Genomic DNA, 25,076 nt, shown 5'->3' on the forward strand with positions numbered 1-25,076 from the left:
TTTGTACAGTTTAACTTTCAAGGCAATGAAAACATCTTCGTAGTTTTCCATAAAATACATATAAGGGATTATTATATTAGATAATTTTTTTCTATACTCTTATTATATCATTGGTCTGTAGTTTCAATCCAGATTCTATACAAAGAAAGAATAAGCTCATAAAAGATTCAAACCCACATGTAAAACAAAAAGTATAAATGTTTATATGATTTTAGGATCTCTGCTTCAAGATGCTTATTTCTAATTTTGTTTCTGTGGAATTTAATGCTATGTCCTGCTCTTGGCTTGATCTTATTTACAGTATCGGTTACAAGACTTGGAATTCACGTCAATAAATCATTCTTCAAAACAGATGAACACAGTAATTGCATTGATTTTTAGGCACAAATGGCATTGCAATGTACTGAGAAATGTGGTATTTATAAGCTGCATCACACAATCCATCCTTTTAAAAATAACTGCAGGACTTACTTTTATTTTGAGATACGTGTGAGATTTTCAGATGGATGCTTTAAATATTTAATTCCCCTTTTCAGCAGAGCGAAAGGTGAACAAAAGTTTCCATTTACCAAGCCTGAAATAAACGTGTATTTTATGCATTTCAGTTAAATGGCTAAAATATACCATTAGCTTTAATATTTAGACTACTATTATTAGCTAGATGCTAGAAAGCAGAGTTCATACTTGTCTACGCTCCCCGAACAGCCAGGGGGCTCACGAAAATCAGGTGGCATTCCCAGTCCCATGGGAAAGTGGACAAGTCTCCCAGAGCTGCCCGCCATCCAGCCCCTTACTTACCCAGCCAAGTGGGCGCACCAGGTGGGCAATGATGCGATTCACGCTGGCTAGTGTCACTGAGCAACAACCCTCATTGTACAATGCCAGTAATCTCAGCATTGTATAGAGGGGGCGTGGCTACAATGATGAGATCACTTAGCCGCCACCCCTACCCAAAGTCTGTTGTTCCCTGACACACCCTCACCATGCCTCCTATGCAAAGTCACACCCCCACATCTCCCATTGCTGTGCCAACCTGGCTGCCCCCAGAAAGTTGGCACTATGGGAGAGTTACAAGTGGCAAGTGCAGAGGGCATTGTGATAGGATTCTTGCCCACTTCGTTAAGAGAGGGGGTTATGAGGGTTTCCTGCGTTCCCCCCTTGAGTCTGGGAGAACTTTCTAAGATTCAGAAGTCTACCATACATTCTGGAAGAATAGGCAAAATCCCCTTGTGTGCAAGCGTGTGATGTGACTGTTGGGTTACTAAGGGACAGTAACTAGTCACATATAGGTGTTTTGTTCGGCACAGAAATAATTGCAAGGTATCTCTTATTTCCAGGAACAATCGCTGGTTTTAAAGATTTGGCTATGAAAATATCCATATTTTTTATACTAACCAACTCAATAGCAACATTAGTGCCTTTCTATATATTTAATGCAATTCTCAGATTCGATACTGTTTGCGTATACTTTACATATTAATTATTGAGGTGGCATGTTTAAAATGACTGAAATCACATTAAAGTTAATATTCTTTGATGAGACTATGTCAAAAGGTCTGTGAAGACTGTAATGCAAGTTAGATGGGATTTAAGTTTAAAATATTGGTAACAGTGTAATTTCAACTAACACCTTAGGTTTTCTGGGACTGTTTTTCCACTCCTTACAATGGTTAAAAGGTGGTATGACTTATATATAACGGGCAGTAAACATGACTGATTTGGGGAAATGGTTGTTTGGATCAGGGCCGTTGTCATGACAGTTTATGGGTATTGCCCAACCATTCCTACTTTTTTTTGTTAATTTGGCATTGAGTATATTAATCCATTATACACGCAAGTTATGATCAAATTTTGGGGTCATGTAAAATAATAAAATAGTTTTTTCTGGAAATCGTATATAAAATTCTCCAGTTCCCTTTTATCAGACATGTAATAAATACATCTAGTTTATTCATCAGGAATGTATTGTGTGCATTTTTCTACAGTAGAGCCTACATCTTAAAAGATTGCTTTTTCCTTGACTTGTAACATATTAACATAGCATATATCCTTACTACATGTTAGTTCTATAAGTTTAACATTTTGTTATGACCTCTGATATTGGGACTCATAGCCTAACGTATACCCCTTTCACACACCACAAACTAGATGGGCCAAGTGGTTCTTTTTTGCCATCAAAAACTATGTTTCTATGAACCTCGGCTTTAACTTTGCTTGGACCCAGGACACTGAGCACATGCTGAAGCCGTGGTTTCAGTACTTACCCCCTTTCACATATGGGTGACAGACCCAAGTTATTCCCAGGTCATCACTGTTTACACTGGACCTGGGTTTTCTGGCTTACATGTGATGCTTGGAGATGATGTCATCTCCAAGCACTATTGTTCCCGCCAATAAGACCCTTTTGAGGCATGACCTGGGAAATGCTGTTCATACTATAGGTGACCTAGGTTGGTCCCAGGAATAACCCTAGTACCAAACAGGGTCAAGGACACCTGACCCAGGTTGAGTCTATTCACACATAGTCGAGACCTGGGTCGAGCACAATAGCCCGTGAAAACCCAGATCAAAGGTGATGTGTGAAAGGGGTATTAGCAAGCTATTCTAGAACCTACAATCTAGACCAGAGGTTCTCAAACACACTCTCTTCATGGCACCCTTGCAGTCTAGGTATTAAGTTTATCCATGCTTGGCCACAGGTGACTTACTTAGCACCAAAGCTTATGAGATTTAACCATCTATTCTGAGCTGTGGATATACCTAAAACCTGTATTGTTGGGGTGGCTAGAGGACCGTGTTTGAGAACCTCCGCTCTAGACAAATGTTTCCCAACTCCAGTCGTCAGGGACCCCAACAGTGCATGTTTATTAGATCTCAGTATTACAAGTGAAATTGGCTCCACCTGTGGATCTTTTAAAGTGTGTCAGCCAGTAATCAATACACCTGTGCTCCAACTAAGAGATCTGGAAAACATGCAATGTCAGGGGTACCTGATGGCTGAATTTGGGAAACGCTGATCTAGACAATAATCACAATATCGCTACAAGTACAAATTGTCTACTCAACAAAAGCACATGCAGTTCTAATTCTCTTAATATATTGAAACTGTATAAATATTTGAGCTATAATAAAGTTATAAAGTATACCTTAAAACTGCCCCAATAATTAGCTGTAATCAAATTATAAAACGTGAACTTGCCAGTGTTTTTTAAAGTGGTTCCAGTACCTATGAGTTGAGGGCAGCCATTTGTGGGTCAAACCAGTAGCATTATTGAGGCAGTGCGGGGTCACTAGTCTGTAGTCAATATATATACTTAATATTGGTGCTGCTGCCTCTGCAGAAAAAGGACCTAATGCTGTCTCAGGAATGTGAAGTTCTTAGAAGATGGACAAGAAGAACATTGGCTTAAACATCAACTTTAAGAAAAGTCAAACAATATTGCTAATGTGATAGTCCAAAAAAAGCTGAACAATAGAACAGCTGCTCTCTGTAACAAGCCTTTGCTTACATAGAGATTGCAGACACATCTGGCAGTTACATATGCAATGCACGTACTATGGCGCTACCACTTGGTATTAAAAGGCCATTAGCTCATGTATTCGCGTCTCCAACAGTTACAGTACAATAAACGGTAATAAGATGATAGGATGACAGACATAAGCCGCCATTGTTTAGGCTTCACATCACAAATACTTTAGATTGTCTATAAATTGTTGTTGTTCCTTTATCTCCCCTAATATTTTAGCTTTTGTCATGCTATCCAATTCAGGATTTTTGTGTTCTAGGCGTTGCAGAAGCACTTTCTTTAATTTTATCTTTAGCTTGGAATAGTGTGTGAACAATTTGCATACTCTGCATTGTAATGTACATTCTGAGATTTTATGGCTAAATTATCTAAATAGACTTCTTGTTTAAGTAAATGCTTCCAGTATTATAGCTTCTGTACAGATATGCTGTCCATAGCCATACTACTTAGGCTGTTCCCAGCCACCTAGGCGTACAGACCTTAATGTAACGACCCCAGCCGTCTCTCATACAGTATAGGAAATAAATGATTGAATCTTGATAAGATCTCTCAGCAACATTTATTGCACAGTAGTTGATATAACTAGTAAACTCTTATTCCTTAGGGCTAAGGATAAAAGTAATCTGAGTCAATACAGTGACATTAATGGATGTAGATTGAATTTGTTTGATTTAATAGAGGGAACTATCTCAGGTGAGTTGAGTAGGGTTGACATCTGTAGGCACCAGTTGACTTCAATTAATAAAGACTTAAAGTCAGGGTTTAAAGGTCATTATTTATATAGTGACTTATATTTCGGATTTCAGAGCCACCAATTTTAATGGTTGATGGGTGTGTGTGTGTGTGTATGTATATATATATATATATATATATATATATATATAGACACTGAATGAGAGTGTCCTTATTAAGGCTGCACTGCATAGATACAATACAGTACTATGCAGATCACTAGCTCTTGTTAATTATATATATTTTGTCAAACACAACCTGAGAGGATTCGGCTAATATATCTCACACTTTAGGGAGTATGCAATTATCTCCGATCATTTTGGAGTGAATGAATTTGCCCCACTAAGTATTCAATTAGGGCTGTTTTTCGGCAGTTTTGAAGGCATTGCCTCTTCACCTTTTTTTTTGTTTTTGTTTTTTTGTTAAAGTGAGAAGGCATTGGCGAAAAATGCCTCAAAATAGTTGAAAACGGCCCGCGTTTTTTGATGGAAAACACGTGGATTCACCAATCCACGTGTTTTCTGCCCCTGACGCATTTTTTGCCTTGGCAAAAATCCTGCCCTGTTATTGTATAGGGCGAATCTCCATTTGCCCTAAAAATAGGGAAAAGCTCTGTTTTTCGCCTAGGCGAAAAACATCTGAGCTAATTGCATACCCCCCTAAGTATTTATTTGAGACTCTCATGAGAGCCAGGACTTTTGTCCAGATGGGAATGTAAGGAGATAGGTTCTGCTCACAGCCATTGGTGTCCCAGGGCAAATAGTGTTCAGGCCAAGGGTGGATTGGGCCTTGTGCCTCAGAAAGGATAGGATACACCCTCTTATCACAATGCCCATTTCCAAAATTTTAAAATTGGTCTGTTTCATCGGCGGCCAGAGTTTCCTAACACCTAAATAAGTTCCAGATCCTTGTTGCCTGTGGGTCAGGGTTTCAGTTAGCATTTTAAGGTATAAATAACCTCAGATTTAACCTGCTAGACCATACAAACAACCTAGCGCAATGTTCAAAACATAATTAAAAACCTTAATGACTGCCATCATTAGGACTACTGTTTTGTCATACTTCATACCAGGTTGCAGCACCTATAAATTCCAAATTCAGACCTTGTATGCACATTGGCCTATGCCTGCATCTGTGGTGGCCGACTGAGAGGGATCCGGAGGTTCCCCTCTCTGAACAGATTCGCGTTAGTGTTAATAACTTAATAAATATGCCCATTAATCCGTTATGAGCTGAATCGGTTTCTCAATACCATAGCAAAAAAACAAACAAACAAAAAAAACGCTTTTTAGTATACAGTGGTATATATACAGGAGCAAATGTAGGATTTTCACAGGGGGGGTTTCCAAAATAGTATCTCTATCTATCTATCTATCTATCTATCTATCTATCTATCTATCTATCTATCTAGGTTAATAGACCTGGATATGACTGGCTTCCTCAACTAATTTTTAATATATATGTGTGTGTGTGTGTGTGGTATGAGTGACCGGCGGGGTCAGCATACCGACAGTGGAATCCTTGCGGGGGGGGGATGTAGGGGGAGGGACTTTTCGTGCAGCAAGCAAGAATAGTCCCTGTTGTTTGGCATGCTGACCGTGGGATTGTGAGGGGGTGGGATGTAGGGGGAGGTTACTTGGCCATTGGTCTCATGACTACATCCTATACACACACACACACACACACACACACACACATACACACGTGTGTGTGTGTGTGTGTGTGTGTATATATGCGTGTTGGAGCGGCAGTCCCATTATATCCTCAACACTGTCGATGCCTTTCTAGGTACCCTGGCAGGTCCATTATAGCATGTAGTCGGTGGCACTCGAATGAATCAGGCCTGATAACGGATTGAATAAAATTCTCCGAAACGTTGCTTAAACCTCTGCCTTGACGGTGATTCATTCGAGTGCCGCCGATTACATGCTTATATATATATATATATATATATACCATATTCCCAGCATGCGGCGGCACTCAAGGACTTCTCCCAGCAGTCGCCCCTTTTTTAAGGTGATACCACATCCGGGAAACATTGGGATGTCATTGATGTGATGCATTAAACACCGCTTTCTTCACCAACTGCTGAGAGAAGTCCTTGAGTGCCGCCGCATGCTGGGAATATGCTTCATATGAATATATCCGGATGGCACCAGGGCATAGGAATAACTAAGTTGCTAAAATAAAAATGTAAATACCTTTTTGTATGGACCTTGTGTCTGTTCCTTGTAATGCTTTATTATTTTTAATTTTTTGCTACTTTAATTTATCATTCTTCTTTATGTTTTGTTTATTGTTCTTTGTTTCAATAAAAACAAATATTTAAAAAATGAACTGTAAATTTGATCGGTTACAGAAAGTTTCTGTGCTGACTTATTTAATCTCAAAAAAATGGTAGGAGCAGTTTATTTTTGTGGTGTTAATGTAAATATTCTTCTCTCGCACATATCAGTGTGGCATTTAAAATATGTTACAAGGAAAACTGCTGCCTTTTGAGAGGCATTTTAAGTACATGGTGTTTTGCAACTTGGACAGTTTGTATAATGATAAATTGTATTTCGCCATCAAGCTCAGGATTCATAAACTGTGATTCACTTTAGCAAAATATATATTCTTCATGATGTTTCGAAGCTGAACCAGAAGTTTTGCTTTGCAAAGAACAAAGAAGAGGGTTTGTTTTTTTTAAGAAAGTTTGTTTTTTGTGTTTTGATTTCTAACATCATTAGTCATCTGATTATGTTTTGCTGTGCAAGTTACCAGTATGTATTCTGCACTCGTAAGCAATGTTAAAAAATCTAGTTTTGCTTCCATATTAGGAAATTCTATGCAGTCTTCATTGAAGTTTTATGATGTCCCAAAAGGTTCTATTCACATGGGCATTGAAAAAGAACAATCGTTAAAATTAATGATAAACCTTGTACTATGGCCTCTCTTATCATTCAAACCACTACTGTAGAAGTGTATTTTCAAATGATCCCTGCAGCTTTGTGCACTCCAATGACTGTTCCTATAAAGGGCCATTGTATACTATGGTGCGTTCATACCTTTGATTGCATCAAGCAACGTCAAAATGGACACAAGGCGAGTGTTAGTCAAAATGTGATTGCATGGGTCTATTCTCTTAAATAATTTTGAAATGATCACTGTTTAAACACGTTTTAATAGTTTTATGCTTGCATCTAAATGAAGCCTTCAAATAAACGCGCTATACTAAGGCAGATATATTTTATGAGTCTCTCTGCTTGTTATACATTCTCTCTTCTCGTTGTACATTTCTAACTTGGCTGTGACAGCTGAAGAGTGCCATGTGTGTTCTACGTTTCCTCCTTCCATCGCAACTGTAAATAACAAATGTCATATTACACTGCGCTTCAAGGCAATTTTTAGTTTTATGCTTTTGCTTATTAAAACTATTTTCCATATGCAGCTTGCTGACCATTTATGTTGCATGATCTTCAGTACATCAGCCACCTTGCTTGTCAGTGATGGAACACTAGAGGGCATCTGAGAGTTTCTGCTAAACAAGCTGCAAATGTTTTTAAATTGTCTAAATGTTTAAAGAAGGAGGTTATTTGTCACTGCCTGGAAACTGTAACCCATGTATCTCTTTGAGTCCAAAACTAACAGCAAACAATAAAGCCAAACTAAATTGTACAAGGAAATATAGAGATTTTGCAGGAGAGAACTTTTTTTCCCCCCAAATAAGATTTTCTTTTCCCAAATAAGGTTTTGTTTTCCCATGTGTTTGATCGTGGTCTGACGGTTCATCGTGAGTTAAATATTCTGCATGCCGAAATATTCCTACCATGTGGCATTAAACAGCTCAAACAGAATAGAAGTTAAAAGATCAGAAAGTTGTAGTCATGTGTAAATGACTTTACACTGCAATTACCTCTTGAGTCATCAACATTACAATAAAAGATTAGTGTTTGAGAGGCGGAATCTACAAGCTGCATGCAAAAAAAAAAAAAACTAGTTTGTGTTGAGACATGAAAGAGAGTAATTGTGTAACAGATTCAAACTGTTTTCTTCATTTTTCCCTGTAGGCTACATTCTGTATTTCTGGAATTTTTTTTAATTTGGAGAGTTTAGTGTGATATCTGTAATCGCTTTAGTACCCTGTAAAAAGACACAGATTAATCTTGCTGCTATTCTGTTTCTGCGTGCACATTAATAGCCGCTGTTTTATTATATAAAGAGTAAGCTGAGCGTACGTAATACATACAGTACAGTTTAGAATCATGTATATCTAAAACATACAAAATATAAGTAGACTTTCTTTAATAACTATATTTCAGTATGTAGTTTACAATAGAGTTTGCAAATTAAGCTGTCTGCTGCATTCTTGTGGGAAAATAAACTAATATACTTGTTGGTAACCTATTTGCTTGTGTGCTGGAGATTTCTGCTTTGTAACCAATGAGCTTGAAAACATATAAGTCTGGGCTCTGGCTGCGATGCAACTTGGCACACAGCCACCACTAGTGTTTGTGTTTTACTTTGTTGCACATGTTGCTGCTATCTGCAGCACTGTTAACTCTTTAGCCTGCAGATTAAGCATTTTAGTGTTTTTAAACCATATCCCTGCAGTCTAAATAGTTGACAATGTTGCTGGTGCTTCTGCCCATGCTCTTCCAGAAGCAGTGCCACCTTTGTGTCTTTTCAGCCGATATTTCAGTCAGATGAATTTCATGGATCGCAAGTTAGAATCTGCACTTAGATCTGGGCATCTGAACGGAAGCGAAGTTTGAAGTAAAATTGCATTAAAGTATGATCGTACAAGCAGTGGTGTCAAGAGTGTGTGGATGTGCTAATTACTTGGGCTTGTTGTGTTCTTGGTTGTAGTGGGACCAGGGAGGCTGTTGCCGCTGATCGTGCACCGAATCCCCCCCCCCCCCCCCTTCCCCGGAGAGGCACCTGCTCATGCTACTTGGTGATGCCTAAACAGTACTGCATTCATGTATTTTAAGAGGGTGTGGCCATGCCTCTGTGGTCAGACCTCACCCCCTACATTACTTGGTCCTGGTCAATCTCTACACCCCTGTGTAGAAGTGTGTACCTAGCTTAACACAATATAGGAGCAATTCAGTTACCGGTGATCCTGGCAATGTATCGGGATGGTGTGTGAACACTGGCAACAGCACCCTACAGCACTCCTGCATGGAACCTACATTGTTCAGTTCTCATTGCATCCCCATAGTGGTGTGCAGGCAAATGCAGGTTGTTAGGCTATCATATGTATGGGGGACGTGTGCTCTGCACATCTCCTTATATGTTGGAGCTGCCCAAAAATATGGGACAGTTAGTGGGGGTATTACAGATTAGTCTATCATTTATCTTACTGATCTAACTTGCTGAACCAGAGGGTGGCGCTGCTGCTGTTGTAATCTTTTTTGTTATTTCAGATCTACATTAATTGTGGACTTAGCAGTTTCCATTATCTGCTGTTTAAGAGAGTTCACTTTGAGCACAATCCTAATAAACTAGCTATTAATACTATTCAATTCTTAAAATGTCAAATTATTTTACTCCAATAATTTCACACTTATAACATTGATTTGAAAGAGGGCAATGATGACAATAATATTCATTACCAAATGTGAGTTACTCTTGTTTATAAGTTAATGTACGAATGATGGTAATCACATGGGAATGCAATCAGCCATGAGAATCGTCACATGATAGTGAACAAGTGTAGCTTTATTTTACGAAGGGGTTCATTAGAGACTGGTATAAGCAGAGAGCAACAGCAATCTGATAAAATATAACATATATATATACTGTATATATGTGTATGTGTGTGTGTGTGTGTGTGTATGTATATATATATATATATATATACTCACTGCCTGTTTTCAAGCATTTTGTTTTACTTGGAGATTTTAGTTTTCAGACAGTCATACTCATGCAAAGAATGGTTGCTAATAAATGAAGGTCATTATAGGATTGTTCACACAATAACTGAAACCTCTTCTGTGCTCTTTGACCTCTGTGTAATCATGGAACTCCAGTAGTTTGGCAGTGGTCCCTAATTAGATTTGCACTGGAGTGCAGAGATCAATGGAAAAATTAGGTCAGAGAGCAGCATGACTTACAATATTAATATAAAACACATGAATTATGCAACATTTATCTTCTGTTAATTTATCATGGTTTTTCTTTCCTTTCACAAAACAACTGTAATATGCTGTATGTCTCTGCATATATATTTATATTTCAAATTTGTACTGTATATTGTATATCTATATAAGTATACTTTATATATATCACTTAGTGTGCCTCTGCCAAATATTTGCCAGAGGGCCGAGTTATTGTTTTTGAGCTGTATTTTTTTTAATTTGTAATGATGTAAATAAAAGTGTCATGGTATTTAATTTGATATTATATTTTTAATATATAATATAAGGCTATTTGTGTGTGTTTTTGCAGATTGCTTGTAATTGTTGCTTTTTACTTATTTTTACAGTAGTGTAAACAGGTAAGGATTGATCTATAAGTAAAATGGTGATGCAGTCTATCAAGTGTAGTAATCTATACAACTGTCAATGGGGAATGGTTCAGTTAGTATGAAATCATAGCAATCAATCAAATTGTGCCTTTAAAATCAAAGCTGCTATTAAATGAGCTGTGTAAGAGGCATCATTGAGCCCCATAACAAGATGTAAGGAAAACCATGGGCCCTACATAACGGAAAAACAAAATAGTTTAATTGATCGTACATTACCATATCACTGCTGGGAGCTACAGTATAACCAAAACTTTCCATAGACAGCAGTGTAGTGACCCCTGGGAGACAGACATCAGTATTGTTCCTCTATAATCACATCTCCATACAATGTCTTCATATAGCTCCTAACTTTTATAGTGGCCAAAGCAAGACATGCAAGCATGTGTCACTGCTTTGCATAGCAAAAGGGGCATGACCACCTATCATGGGCACCATCATGTACGCTTTTGATGGTGCCGTTGGTGCTTTACATCTATGGCAGGAAGCCATCAATGGTGAACCATCGGTGGTAAACACCATCAATCGCCATCACACGCCCTGTACAGTCAGTGATTCTGAGTGGCAGGTAGCGAGACAATCCGTAAAAGAGGTTGGAACTATTTGGCCCACATTGGGGGTGGAAATACGTGTTTTTATACTACTCACAAGGGGTAAAAACATTGCCACCATCTCTGCTATCCATTGACAATCGGTGCAACATCATCAATGGTCAATGTCCATATACCTCCCACCATATTATGCACAAAGGGGTTGATGTATCAACAATGAAAAGAGTGGAGAAGTGGCCCAGAGGAGAAGTTGCCCATAGCAACCAATCCACTTTGAGGAAGCATTTTTTTAAATGGTACTGTATGTAGATGCTGATTAGTTGCTATGGGCAACTTCTCCACTCTTTTTTCTCTGCTTGATACAGTACATTAACCCCATAGAGACAAAGATTTACCAGTTGGGAAGGAGGTACAGTAGCCTCAAATAAGTTTTAGTCCCTAAACCGAGAATGTTGGAGGTATGTATTAGTTTAAGTTGTACTATGCAAGAATTAAATTTTTTTTTTTTTACTTGAAGCCCGAGGTGCGGTGCTCCATCACCCAGTGTCTGTGCCAAACGTGCTGGGGGCATAGGTACTTGGACCCTCTCTCAAAGGAGAAGGGCCCCGTTACTCCCCAAAAGGCCTACTGAGGGGAAAAAGGGACTGTGGGTCCCCCCTTGCCGAAGCGCAGAGGGACCCTCGTGTGTCCCCAGGGTTGGCCGAAGCTTCCCCCTGGGGACCGAAAAACTGCGTCTGGTCCTCCCCCCGTGGAGAGGACCTCAGCAACGTAGGAGAGTGGGTGGCCCATAAGGGTCTCACCTAAACCCCAAAAACGAAAAACGTGAACGTGACATACTAAACGAAAAAAAGTGCCGTGCTCAATCAATCAAATAAATAAATAAGCCCCAGCCAAAAGGCCGGGGAAGGGGATAAAAAATTGTCCTTGCCCTAGCCAAAAGGCCAGGGCAAAGGATAAAGTGCAACAGAAGTTGGGAGTGAGTAGTGCTAGTGCCGTTAAAGTGCAAGGCACCTGCACCAGTGCAAATTAAGGCACCCCTGGGTCGCCCCAGGGGCACATATCACCTCGAGCTTCGAAGCCGCTCCCAACCTCTTAGCCAGACCAAGTTTCATACCCGATCGGCCAGGGTCAACCCCCAGTATGAGAGTGGATACTAGACCAGGCTGTTCCTAAGCAACGTAAGGGTGCCATAAGCCCCTACGAGGTAGGAATACTCAGCCTAGTTTTTCTCCACTCTCAACCAGAGGCCTTGCCACACCCCAGCCTGGTACTCCACAAGGTGTTTCTCCATTCCACATCTAGGAACCTCTCACGCTCCTAGTGTAAGAACAGATACTCCACCCTGTGTTTCCCTCGAGCAGGTACTACACTTGATCTTAGCCAATTAATATCTGTGTTAAAAATATTACATTATAAGTAGAGATGAGCGGGTTCGGTTTCTCTGAATCCGAACCCGCCCGAACTTCATGGTTTTTTTCACGGGTCCGAGCAGACTCGGATCCTCCCGCCTTGCTCGGTTAACCCGAGCGCGCCCGAACGTCATCATGACGCTGTCGGATTCTCGCGAGACTCGGATTCTATATAAGGAGCCGCGCGTCGCCGCCATTTTCACACGTGCATTGAGATTGATAGGGAGAGGACGTGGCTGGCGTCCTCTCCATTTAGATTATAAGAGAGAGAGATTTACTGGAGCTTAGGACTAGGAGGAGTACTGTAGAAGTGTAGAGAGTGCAGAGAGTTTACTAGTGAGTGACCACCAGACAGTGCAGTTTATTTAATATATCCGTTCTCTGCCTGAAAAAAGCGATACACACAGTGACTCAGTCACATACCATGTCTGTGTGCACTGCTCAGGCTCAGCCCAGTGTGCTGCATCATCTATATATATTATATATCTGTCTGACTGCTCAGCTCACACAGCTTATAATTGTGGGGGAGACTGGGGAGCACTGCAGTGCCAGTTATAGGTTATAGCAGGAGCCAGGAGTACATAATATTATATAGTGAGTGACCACCAGACAGTGCAGTTTATTTAATATATCCGTTCTCTGCCTGAAAAAAGCGATACACACAGTGACTCAGTCACATACCATATCTGTGTGCACTGCTCAGGCTCAGCCCAGTGTGCTGCATCATCTATATATATTATATATCTGTCTGACTGCTCAGCTCACACAGCTTATAATTGTGGGGGAGACTGGGGAGCACTGCAGTGCCAGTTATAGGTTATAGCAGGAGCCAGGAGTACATAATATTATATTAAAATTAAACAGTGCACACTTTTGCTGCAGGAGTGCCACTGCCAGTGTGACTGACCATTGACCTGACCACACTGACCACCAGTATAGTTAGTAGTATACTTATATTGTGATTGCCTGAAAAAGTTAAACACTCGTCGTGTGACTTCACTTGTGTGTTGTTGTTTTTTTTATTCTATAAAAATAAAACTCATTCTGCTGACAGACAGTGTCCAGCAGGTCCGTCATTATATAATATATAATATATACCTGTCCGGCTGCAGTAGTGATATATATATATTTTTTATATCATTTATCATCCAGTCGCAGCAGACACAGTACGGTAGTTCACGGCTGTGGCTACCTCTGTGTCTGCACTCGGCAGGCAGTCCGTCCATAATTGTATACCACCTAACCGTGGTTTTTTTTTCTTCTTTATACATACATACTACTACGACATCTCTTTATCAACCAGTCTATATTAGCAGCAGACACAGTACAGTACGGTAGTTCACGGCTGTGGCTACCTCTGTGTCTGCACTCGGCAGGCAGTCCGTCCATAATTGTATACCACCTAACCGTGGTTTTTTTTTCTTTCTTCTTTATACATACATAGTTACATAGACATCTCTTTATCAACCAGTCTATATTAGCAGCAGACACAGTACAGTACGGTAGTTCACGGCTGTGGCTACCTCTGTGTCTGCACTCGGCAGGCAGTCCGTCCATAATTGTATACCACCTAACCGTGGTTTTTTTTTCTTTCTTCTTTATACATACATAGTTACATAGACATCTCTTTATCAACCAGTCTATATTAGCAGCAGACACAGTACAGTACGGTAGTTCACGGCTGTGGCTACCTCTGTGTCTGCACTCGGCAGGCAGTCCGTCCATAATTGTATACCACCTAACCGTGGTTTTTTTTTCTTTCTTCTTTATACATACATAGTTACATAGACATCTCTTTATCAACCAGTCTATATTAGCAGCAGACACAGTACAGTACGGTAGTTCACGGCTGTGGCTACCTCTGTGTCTGCACTCGGCAGGCAGTCCGTCCATAATTGTATACCACCTAACCGTGGTTTTTTTTTTCTTTCTTCTTTATACATACATAGTTACATAGACATCTCTTTATCAACCAGTCTATATTAGCAGCAGACACAGTACAGTACGGTAGTTCACGGCTGTGGCTACCTCTGTGTCTGCACTCGGCAGGCAGTCCGTCCATAATTGTATACCACCTAACCGTGGTTTTTTTTTCTTTCTTCTTTATACATACATAGTTACATAGACATCTCTTTATCAACCAGTCTATATTAGCAGCAGACACAGTACAGTACGGTAGTTCACGGCTGTGGCTACCTCTGTGTCTGCACTCGGCAGGCAGTCCATAATTGTATACTAGTATCCATCTCCATTGTTTACCTGAGGTGCCTTTTAGTTGTGCCTATTAAAATATGGAGAACAAAAATGTTGAGGTTCCAAAATTAGGGAAAGATCAAGATCCACTTCCACCTCGTGCTGAAGCTGCTGCCACTAGTCATGGCCGAGACGATGAAATGCCAGCAACGTCGTCTGCCAAGGCCGATGCCCAATGTCATAGTACAGAGCATGTCAAATCCAAAACACCAAATATCAGTAAAAAAAGGACTCCAAAACCTAAAATAAAATTGTCGGAGGAGAAGCGTAAACTTGCCAATATGCCATTTACCACACGGAGTGGCAAGGAACGGCTGAGGCCCTGGCCTAGTTCATGGCTAGTGGTTCAGCTTCACATGAGGATGGAAGCACTCAGCCTTTCGCTAGAAAACTGAAAAGACTCAAGCTGGCAAAAGCACCGCAAAGAACTGTGCGTTCTTCGAAATCCCAAATCCACAAGGAGAGTCCAATTGTGTCGGTTGCGATGCCTGACCTTCCCAACACTGGACGTGAAGAGCATGCGCCTTCCACCATTTGCACGCCCCCTGCAAGTGCTGGAAGGAGCACCCGCAGTCCAGTTCCTGATAGTCAGATTGAAGATGAAGATGTTGAAGTACACCAGGATGAGGAGGATATGGGTGTTGCTGGCGCTGGGGAGGAAATTGACCAGGAGGATTCTGATGGTGAGGTGGTTTGTTTAAGTCAGGCACCCGGGGAGACACCTGTTGTCCGTGGGAGGAATATGGCCGTTGACATGCCTGGTGAAAATACCAAAAAAATCAGCTCTTCAGTGTGGAGGTATTTCAACAGAAAAGCGGACAACAGGTGTCAAGCCGTGTGTTGCCTTTGTCAGGCTGTAATAAGTAGGGGTAAGGACGTTAACCACCTCGGAACATCCTCCCTTATACGTCACCTGCAGCGCATTCATAATAAGTCAGTGACAAGTTCAAAAACTTTGGGCGACAGCGGAAGCAGTCCACTGACCAGTAAATCCCTTCCTCTTGTAACCAAGCTCACGCAAACCACCCCACCAACTCCCTCAGTGTCAATTTCCTCCTTCCCCAGGAATGCCAATAGTCCTGCAGGCCATGTCACTGGCAATTCTGACGAGTCCTCTCCTGCCTGGGATTCCTCCGATGCATCCTTGCGTGTAACGCCTACTGCTGCTGGCGCTGCTGTTGTTGCTGCTGGGAGTCGATGGTCATCCCAGAGGGGAAGTCGTAAGCCCACTTGTACTACTTCCAGTAAGCAATTGACTGTCCAACAGTCCTTTGCGAGGAAGATGAAATATCACAGCAGTCATACTGCTGCAAAGCGGATAACTGAGGCCTTGACAACTATGTTGGTGTTAGACGTGCGTCCGGTATCCGCCGTTAGTTCACAGGGAACTAGACAATTTATTGAGGCAGTGTGCCCCCGTTACCAAATACCATCTAGGTTCCACTTCTCTAGGCAGGCGATACCGAGAATGTACACGGACGTCAGAAAAAGACTCACCAGTGTCCTAAAAAATGCAGTTGTACCCAATGTCCACTTAACCACGGACATGTGGACAAGTGGAGCAGGGCAGGGTCAGGACTATATGACTGTGACAGCCCACTGGGTAGATGTATGGACTCCCGCCGCAAGAACAGCAGCGGCGGCACCAGTAGCAGCATCTCGCAAACGCCAACTCTTTCCTAGGCAGGCTACGCTTTGTATCACCGCTTTCCAGAATACGCACACAGCTGAAAACCTCTTACGGCAACTGAGGAAGATCATCGCGGAATGGCTTACCCCAATTGGACTCTCCTGTGGATTTGTGGCATCGGACAACGCCAGCAATATTGTGTGTGCATTAAATATGGGCAAATTCCAGCACGTCCCATGTTTTGCACATACCTTGAATTTGGTGGTGCAGAATTTTTTAAAAAACGACAGGGGCGTGCAAGAGATGCTGTCGGTGGCCAGAAGAATTGCGGGACACTTTCGGCGTACAGGCACCACGTACAGAAGACTGGAGCACCACCAAAAACTACTGAACCTGCCCTGCCATCATCTGAAGCAAGAAGTGGTAACGAGGTGGAATTCAACTCTCTATATGCTTCAGAGGTTGGAGGAGCAGCAAAAGGCCATTCAAGCCTATACAATTGAGCACGATATAGTAGGTGGAATGCACCTGTCTCAAGCGCAGTGGAGAATGATTTCAACGTTGTGCAAGGTTCTGATGCCCTTTGAACTTGCCACACGTGAAGTCAGTTCATACACTGCCAGCCTGAGTCAGGTCATTCCCCTCATCAGGCTTTTGCAGAAGAAGCTGGAGACATTGAAGGAGGAGCTAACACGGAGCGATTCCGCTAGGCATGTGGGACTTGTGGATGGAGCCCTTAATTCGCTTAACAAGGATTCACGGGTGGTCAATCTGTTGAAATCAGAGCACTACATTTTGGCCACCGTGCTCGATCCTAGATTTAAAGCCTACCTTGGATCTCTCTTTCCGGCAGACACAAGTCTGCTGGGGTTGAAAGACCTGCTGGTGACAAAATTGTCAAGTCAAGCGGAACGCGACCTGTCAACATCTCCTCCTTCACATTCTCCCGCAACTGGGGGTGCGAGGAAAAGGCTCAGAATTCCGAGCCCACCCGCTGGCGGTGATGCAGGGCAGTCTGGAGCGACTGCTGATGCTGACATCTGGTCCGGACTGAAGGACCTGACAACGATTACGGACATGTCGTCTACTGTCACTGCATATGATTCTCTCAACATTGATAGAATGGTGGAGGATTATATGAGTGACCGCATCCAAGTAGGCACGTCACACAGTCCGTACTTATACTGGCAGGAAAAAGAGGCAATTTGGAGGCCCTTGCACAAACTGGCTTTATTCTACCTAAGTTGCCCTCCCACAAGTGTGTACTCCGAAAGAGTGTTTAGTGCCGCCGCTCACCTTGTCAGCAATCGGCGTACGAGGTTACATCCAGAAAATGTGGAGAAGATGATGTTCATTAAAATGAATTATAATCAATTCCTCCGCGGAGACATTGACCAGCAGCAATTGCCTCCACAAAGTACACAGGGAGCTGAGATGGTGGATTCCAGTGGGGACGAATTGATAATCTGTGAGGAGGGGGATGTACACGGTGATATATCGGAGGGTGATGATGAGGTGGACATCTTGCCTCTGTAGAGCCAGTTTGTGCAAGGAGAGATTAATTGCTTCTTTTTTGGGGGGGGTCCAAACCAACCCGTCATATCAGTCACAGTCGTGTGGCAGACCCTGTCACTGAAATGATGGGTTGGTTAAAGTGTGCATGTCCTGTTTTGTTTATACAACATAAGGGTGGGTGGGAGGGCCCAAGGACAATTCCATCTTGCACCTCTTTTTTCTTTTCTTTTTCTTTGCATCATGTGCTGATTGGGGAGGGTTTTTTGGAAGGGACATCCTGCGTGACACTGCAGTGCCACTCCTAAATGGGCCCGGTGTTTGTGTCGGCCACTAGGGTCGCTAATCTTACTCACACAGTCAGCTACCTCATTGCGCCTCTTTTTTTCTTTGCGTCATGTGCTGTTTGGGGGGGGGGTTTTGGAAGGGACATCCTGCGTGACACTGCAGTGCCACTCCTAGATGGGCCCGGTGTTTGTGTCGGCCACTAGGGTCGCTAATCTTACTCACACAGCTACCTCATTGCGCCTCTTTTTTTCTTTGCGTCATGTGCTGTTTGGGGAGGGTTTTTTGGAAGGGCCATCCTGCGTGACACTGCAGTGCCACTCCTAGATGGGCCCGGTGTTTGTGTCGGCCACTAGGGTCGCTAATCTTACTCACACAGCTACCTCATTGCGCCTCTTTTTTTCTTTGCGTCATGTGCTGTTTGGGGAGGGTTTTTTGGAAGGGACATCCTGCGTGACACTGCAGTGCCACTCCTAGATGGGCCCGGTGTTTGTGTCGGCCACTAGGGTCGCTTATCTTACTCACACAGCGACCTCGGTGCAAATTTTAGGACTAAAAATAATATTGTGAGGTGTGAGGTATTCAGAATAGACTGAAAATGAGTGTAAATTATGGTTTTTGAGGTTAATAATACTTTGGGATCAAAATGACCCCCAAATTCTATGATTTAAGCTGTTTTTTAGTGTTTTTTGAAAAAAACACCCGAATCCAAAACACACCCGAATCCGACAAAAAAAATTCGGTGAGGTTTTGCCAAAACGCGTTCGAACCCAAAACACGGCCGCGGAACCGAACCCAAAACCAAAACACAAAACCCGAAAAATTTCAGGCGCTCATCTCGGGTTAAGTCACTTGAAATCCCTAAAACCCATTTTAGTACTGTATGTTACATTTGGGATTCCCGAAACAAAGCCTTATAATTTAGTAGTCTCTCTTTGGCAATGAAATTACTGAATTATGGAAAAGATCATGGATAATTTGTGGCAACAATTATAGAATGGGGCAGATGTATTAACCTGGAGAAGGCGTAAGGAAGTGATAAACCAGTGATATGTGCAAGGTGATAAAGGCACAAGCCAATCAGATCCTATCTGTTAATTTACATATTGGAGCTGATTGGCTGGTGCCTTTATGACCTTGCACATATCACTGGTTTATCATTTCCTTATGCCTTCTCCAGGTTAATACATCTGCCCCAATTTATTGCATACCTCGGTAAGGAAACCATGGTCTCCCAGCAGTCAAAAACTCAAAGGGGCATATTTACGAAACGTCTGATTTTCAAAGCTCAGATGATTGGAGGATTTTACTGATCAATTTCAAAGTGCATTTAAGTTGCCATTTAAAAAACTTTGATCAAAGTAACTGATCATTATCTGCTTTGAAATTCCGGTGTTTAGTAAATCTGCCCCTAAGTGCTATTCCATACCCCCACCCCACCCCCCCAAGGCTTGCTCTTGTGGAAAGCAGATTTTTCTCTAATTGCATCTTGAATGCAAAGAGTTAAGGGTTTGTTTTTGTTTTCATCTTGGGTGAGTTGAGCCTGATCCCCTGATGTCAGCTGTAGAGAAAATAAACAGTATCAAGTGCAGAGAGCCACCAAGAGGTCAAAGGCAACAACACTGTAAAAAGAAGTAAAGAAGAACAATTAAGGCAAAATGTCATAACCTACATTCAAAAGGTGGTGTAGTGCATCCCCAACTGGCAGCCAGTTACAGTCATTCCTCTCCTAGCCACTAATGTAGTCTGTGTTTATATGAGTAATGTACTGTAGCTAAGGGGGAGGGGGGTTGTAAGCTCACAGCAGATACTCAAAGTGTTCATTTTCTGTTAAGCTCACATCCACACCAAGTCGAGACTTCCAGGGATTTAATAGGCAGTCAAATGCAGTGTAGCATTCATGAGAACTGATATAAATGAGACAGATGCTAGCCGACTGGAATGGGTAACTGCTTCTTTATCTTTTTTTAATCTGAATTTGCATGTTTTATGTCAGTTACTTTCAGGACTGCATACAGAGGGCAAACTTTAAGCAGGCTGATTGGGTTTTTCTTTAAAAAAAAATGTTGCTGTGTGTGTTTTATTGAGTCGAGATGCTTGGGCATTTGCTGTCTTCTTAAAAATTGCTTGATGTTGTTAATTCATACACAGGGACGAGAAAGCATCTTTGCAAATGCAAGGGTTTTAAGTGAGTGCCAAATTGCACAGTATTTGCAGACTGATTAAAATGTAAATGTAACATGTCAAGAGCTTTGCCAGTTCTCTGTGTGACAAATTTAAAGTGAAAAACAATTAGTGGAGACGATAGATCTGATGTGGATTCAATTGTGACAGCTTTTCTTTTTTTGTGTGTGGGGTGGTGTGTGTGTGTGTGTGTGGGGGAGGGAGAGGGGGGGGGGCATAGCATCTACCAAGAGACTAGTCTAATCCTTTAAATCAATATGTCATACATTCACCAACTAGTGATTGGTTTGTCACTTATAGTTTTACTGTTGTACTATTGTATTACTGTAATGTAATAGGATTTCATAGTGTGCACTCATTTACAGTAATCATTTTTATTTATTATGGAACAACCCATTACAAAATCAGATGCACATGGTGCAGTTACGAAGCATTCGGAAGTGCTTGATAAGATCATTCCTGCTGTACGTCAGCATTTGCTGGTGTATACTGTATAAAATGCTAAGCTGCAACTTGGTTATTGTGTGTGACTTCTAGCCTTCATCTGAAACGGTGCCCATTATTAGTAGGCATGTTAATCAAGTCAGTGGTGAATAAAAGTGGTTGTTAAAATGTACTTTCAATTAGTAGAAAGCCTAAATTAAAACAGGACCCAATATTTTCTCCATTTCAGAAGTAATAATGAACAAACCATGATTCATGATCCACAGGAAAAGAAAATGTACTGCAAACAAGTTAACATTTGTTAGTGAGATACAAACCATCCAATATGATCATTCAGTGTTTTTCAACATGATATGCAATGCAAACAGAGAAATGAAAAACAATGATTGAGTATGTACAGTACAGTATAGTAAATAAACAATAACATCCTCTACTGTTGCTTGAGTTATTTAGCAATTTGCCCCAATCCCTGTGTCTCTCGGTCACTATAGAAGCAATTTGCATGTCATTAGTGTGTTTTCATTGTAAAACACATCACAATTAGCTGTCAGTCATCTGTGTAGGAGAGAATGGAAATATTTGCACTGTTTGTATGGTTACTGCTGAACATGATGGTCAGACGGTTAGCTACTATATAGCACTGGCAGCAGTGTCAGATATAGACCTATCTATATGTATATATGGCAAAAATTTAATTATTTCAATTATTGTATTTACAAAATTATATTGCTCCTTTACAGTTCATGTATTAGTATGCTTTATTTCATGGTTTAATTGTCAAATTGGTGAAAAAATAGCAATTTATGTGTATATTCTTCTTAAAACATAGGGTAACATAACAAATCAAATGATAAGTTGGCATACAGGGCCTTTCTAACTCGTTCTTATTAATACAGGTTGAGTATCCCTTATCCAAAATGCTTGGGACCAGAGGTATTTTGGATATGGGATTTTTCCGTATTTTGGAATAATTGCATACCATAATGAGATATCATGGTGATGGGACCCAAGTCTAAGCACAGAATACATTTATGTTTCATATACACATTATACACACAGCCTGAAGGTAATTTTAGCCAATATTTTTTTATAACTTTGTGCATTAAACAAAGTGTGTGTACATTCACACAATTCATTTATGTTTCGTATACACCTTATACACACAGCCTAGAGGTCAGTTAATACAATATTTTTAATAACTGTGTGTATTAAACAAAGTTTGTGTACATTGAGCCATCAAAAAACAAAGGTTTCACTATCTCACTCTCCCTCAAAAAAGTCCGTATTTCGGAATATTCCGTATTTCGGAATATTTGGATATGGGATACTCAACCTGTACTGCTTTAGGGTCTATTTACTAAGCCTTGGATGGAGATAAAGTGGACAGAGATAAAGTAACATCCAATCAGAATCTAACTTCCATGTCAGATTGAAAAATGACGGGAGCTGGTTGGCTGGTGCGTTATCTGAGTCCACTTTATCTCCATCCAAGGCTTAATAAATAGACCCTTTGCTTGGCGTGAATACCTGTGAGACACTTGGCATATAACATGTTTTCTTTCTTTATATTCCTGCGTTTCTGTCTATGCCTAGAATTGTGTGTAATATGTTGTTATTGAGCAGTTTTATTTGTCAACAGGAAAATGGGTTCCTGTTCTGTTGACAAAATATATACAGGTTGAGTATCCCATATCCAAATATTCCGAAATACGGAATATTCCGAAATACGGACTTTTTTGAGTGGGAGTGAGATAGTGAAACCTTTGTTTTTTGATGGCTCAATGTACACAAACTTTGTTTAATACACAAAGTTATTAAAATATTGTAATAAATGACCTTCCTGCTGTGTGTATTAGGTGAATATGAAACATAAATGAATTGTGTGAATGATGTACACACATTTTGTTTAATGCCCAAAGTTATAAAAAATATTGGCTAAAATGACCTTCAGGCTGTGTGTATAAGGTGTATATGTAACATAAATGCATTCTGTGCTTAGTCGTAGGTCCCATCACCTATGATATCTCATTATGGTATGCAATTATTCCAAAATACGGAAAAATCCCATATCCAAAATACCTCTGGTCCCAAGCATTTTGGATAAGGGATACTCAACCTGTAGTAAATAGCTATGTAGCAGCTGTTGAGGTCTAATAAGTCCATCGGTTTCGGGGGTAGAGGGTAATATTTGTTCTGTTCAGTGATGAGAATACATCTAACATGCTCCCATCACAGTGTCTGGTCTTATTAATAGATAAAGAAAAAGCAGTGAAGTTATTAATAAGATGGATGATATTAGAGCCAGACTGAGTAGAGTTCTAAGTTACATGGGTTGTCTGTAATAAAAATAGGCAGTGTTGTACAAAACATGACATTTGTAGAACTGTTTTTAAAAAAATGATAGGCGGTATAGTGCAATTCCTGCCATATTGCCTGTAAGGACAGAAAGGACTACATTTCTGTGACTGGTTTCATGAAGCAGTGAACAGTTTGGAGAAGTGAGCCAGTGAAGTTGCCCATGGCAAGCAATCAGTGTTGAGGTAACATTTTTAAAATGCATTCTATAAAAGTATACGTAGCATCTGATTGGTTGCCATGGGCAACTTCTCCACACTTTTCACTACTTCATGAATAACCCCTAAGTTCAAGTTGATATGTGTGGTGTTTCTGATACGGGTCGCAGAGTTGTTTGTAGAAAATGTGAGGTTATACTTTTGTGTGTGGACTTGTAGCTGGAATGGGTGCAATGATATTAGATTGGGCAACTTTATAGATGAAAAGAATGAGGTTACATTTGTTGTAGCTGGACTTTAAATTGGATAGGTATGGTGATATTTTAGTGGGAAGTTATAAATTAAATAAGTGGTGTGATTCTTTACTGGACAGATTTATAGATGGGGTTATATTTTGTGGGCGGAGTTCTAAAGGATTCCGTTGCTTTGAGAAGGTTATTGTCATGGGGAAATGCTTTAATGAGACAGGAGAAAAGCTATGGGATGATCCATCTGATTGACCAGAAACATTGACGCTCAACAGTAAACTGCAGGCATCCACACAAGTCTATCTTACACCGTGATTCATTTCTCTGACACCCTTTGGGACTGTGCTGTTTTTAATATGTATACGTTTTTATCATTTTAACCTTACATTTTGTGCATACATATTTTTAATATTCCTCTTTTGATGCCCATAACAGGTTTATTTTTGAGTGCAGAAGTTCTAAATAAAATTAGACGTGATTATTATAAAATTCTTGAATGCCTTGTGGTGGAGTTAGTTTCATACTGACAACCAAAACCATTAGGCAGATGTATGAAGATTGAGGAAAGCTTCATGGACGTGGTAGCCATGCCTTTTGGAAAATGCCCGGCATATGCTAGTAGGCCTAAATACCATCTTGTTTCCTTGATGACGATGTATAGATGAACATACTGCATGCCTACTGTAATAGGCTTTGTTGTGTGATAACAATGGAAGTCTACCAATGGGTATGCTTGGAGCTGTTAAAATACAGTTTGTATGTTTGTCTTGTTTACATGTTTTTAACATTCAAATTGTAGCCATTTTGTCAATTATTTTATTATTGGAAATTATTGCTTATGATGATGATTGATTATTATTATTTTTTATTTTGTTCATCATTTGAGTCTAAGAGCTGTCACTCAGTGGCTGCACATGCACAAGTTGTGAGTATTAATCAGCCATTGTAGTGTTGTGTCAGAGCCATATGGCTGTGTACAGTGACAACAAGATCTGTAAATGATGCATCCATCTCAATGTAAAATGTCTGGTGAAACATTTCACACAATTAGCAAACTTTAGTAATGCAGTAAAACCTATACGTCAACATGAGTTATTCAAAGCAATCTCATTTCTAGTAAATGATTAGTCATATATAACATGTTACTGTTGTGCATCAGCCCAGTTTATGTTATAGACTCATATTCCTAATGCACTTTCTGATGAATTCTTTGTAGCTTTCCCATTGTGATTATTTGCTAAGTACCAGAAAGGGCATTATTAGTAATCTGATAATAATTG

General features: G+C 40.7%; 1 protein-coding gene across 2 annotated transcripts in view; it reads left to right on the forward strand.

The window, feature by feature from the left end:
- The window catches only part of ARID5B (AT-rich interaction domain 5B), a 351,469-nt gene that overhangs the window by 235,652 nt on the left and 90,741 nt on the right, over positions 1 to 25,076 (forward strand). Inside the window, exon 1 of one of the 2 annotated variants that reach the window (XM_063961815.1) lies at positions 20,229 to 20,352. The exons of the other annotated variant lie outside the window; for it this stretch is intronic. Within the exon in view, the coding sequence (XP_063817885.1) occupies positions 20,349 to 20,352 (4 nt within the window). The 5' untranslated portion in view covers positions 20,229 to 20,348. Of the gene's footprint in view, positions 1 to 20,228; positions 20,353 to 25,076 lie in introns of those variants that run through there. 2 annotated transcript variants of the gene reach the window in all.

Source organism: Pseudophryne corroboree, chromosome 3 (genome assembly GCF_028390025.1).
Source record: "Pseudophryne corroboree isolate aPseCor3 chromosome 3, aPseCor3.hap2, whole genome shotgun sequence".
Classification (NCBI taxonomy): Eukaryota; Metazoa; Chordata; class Amphibia; order Anura; family Myobatrachidae; genus Pseudophryne; species Pseudophryne corroboree.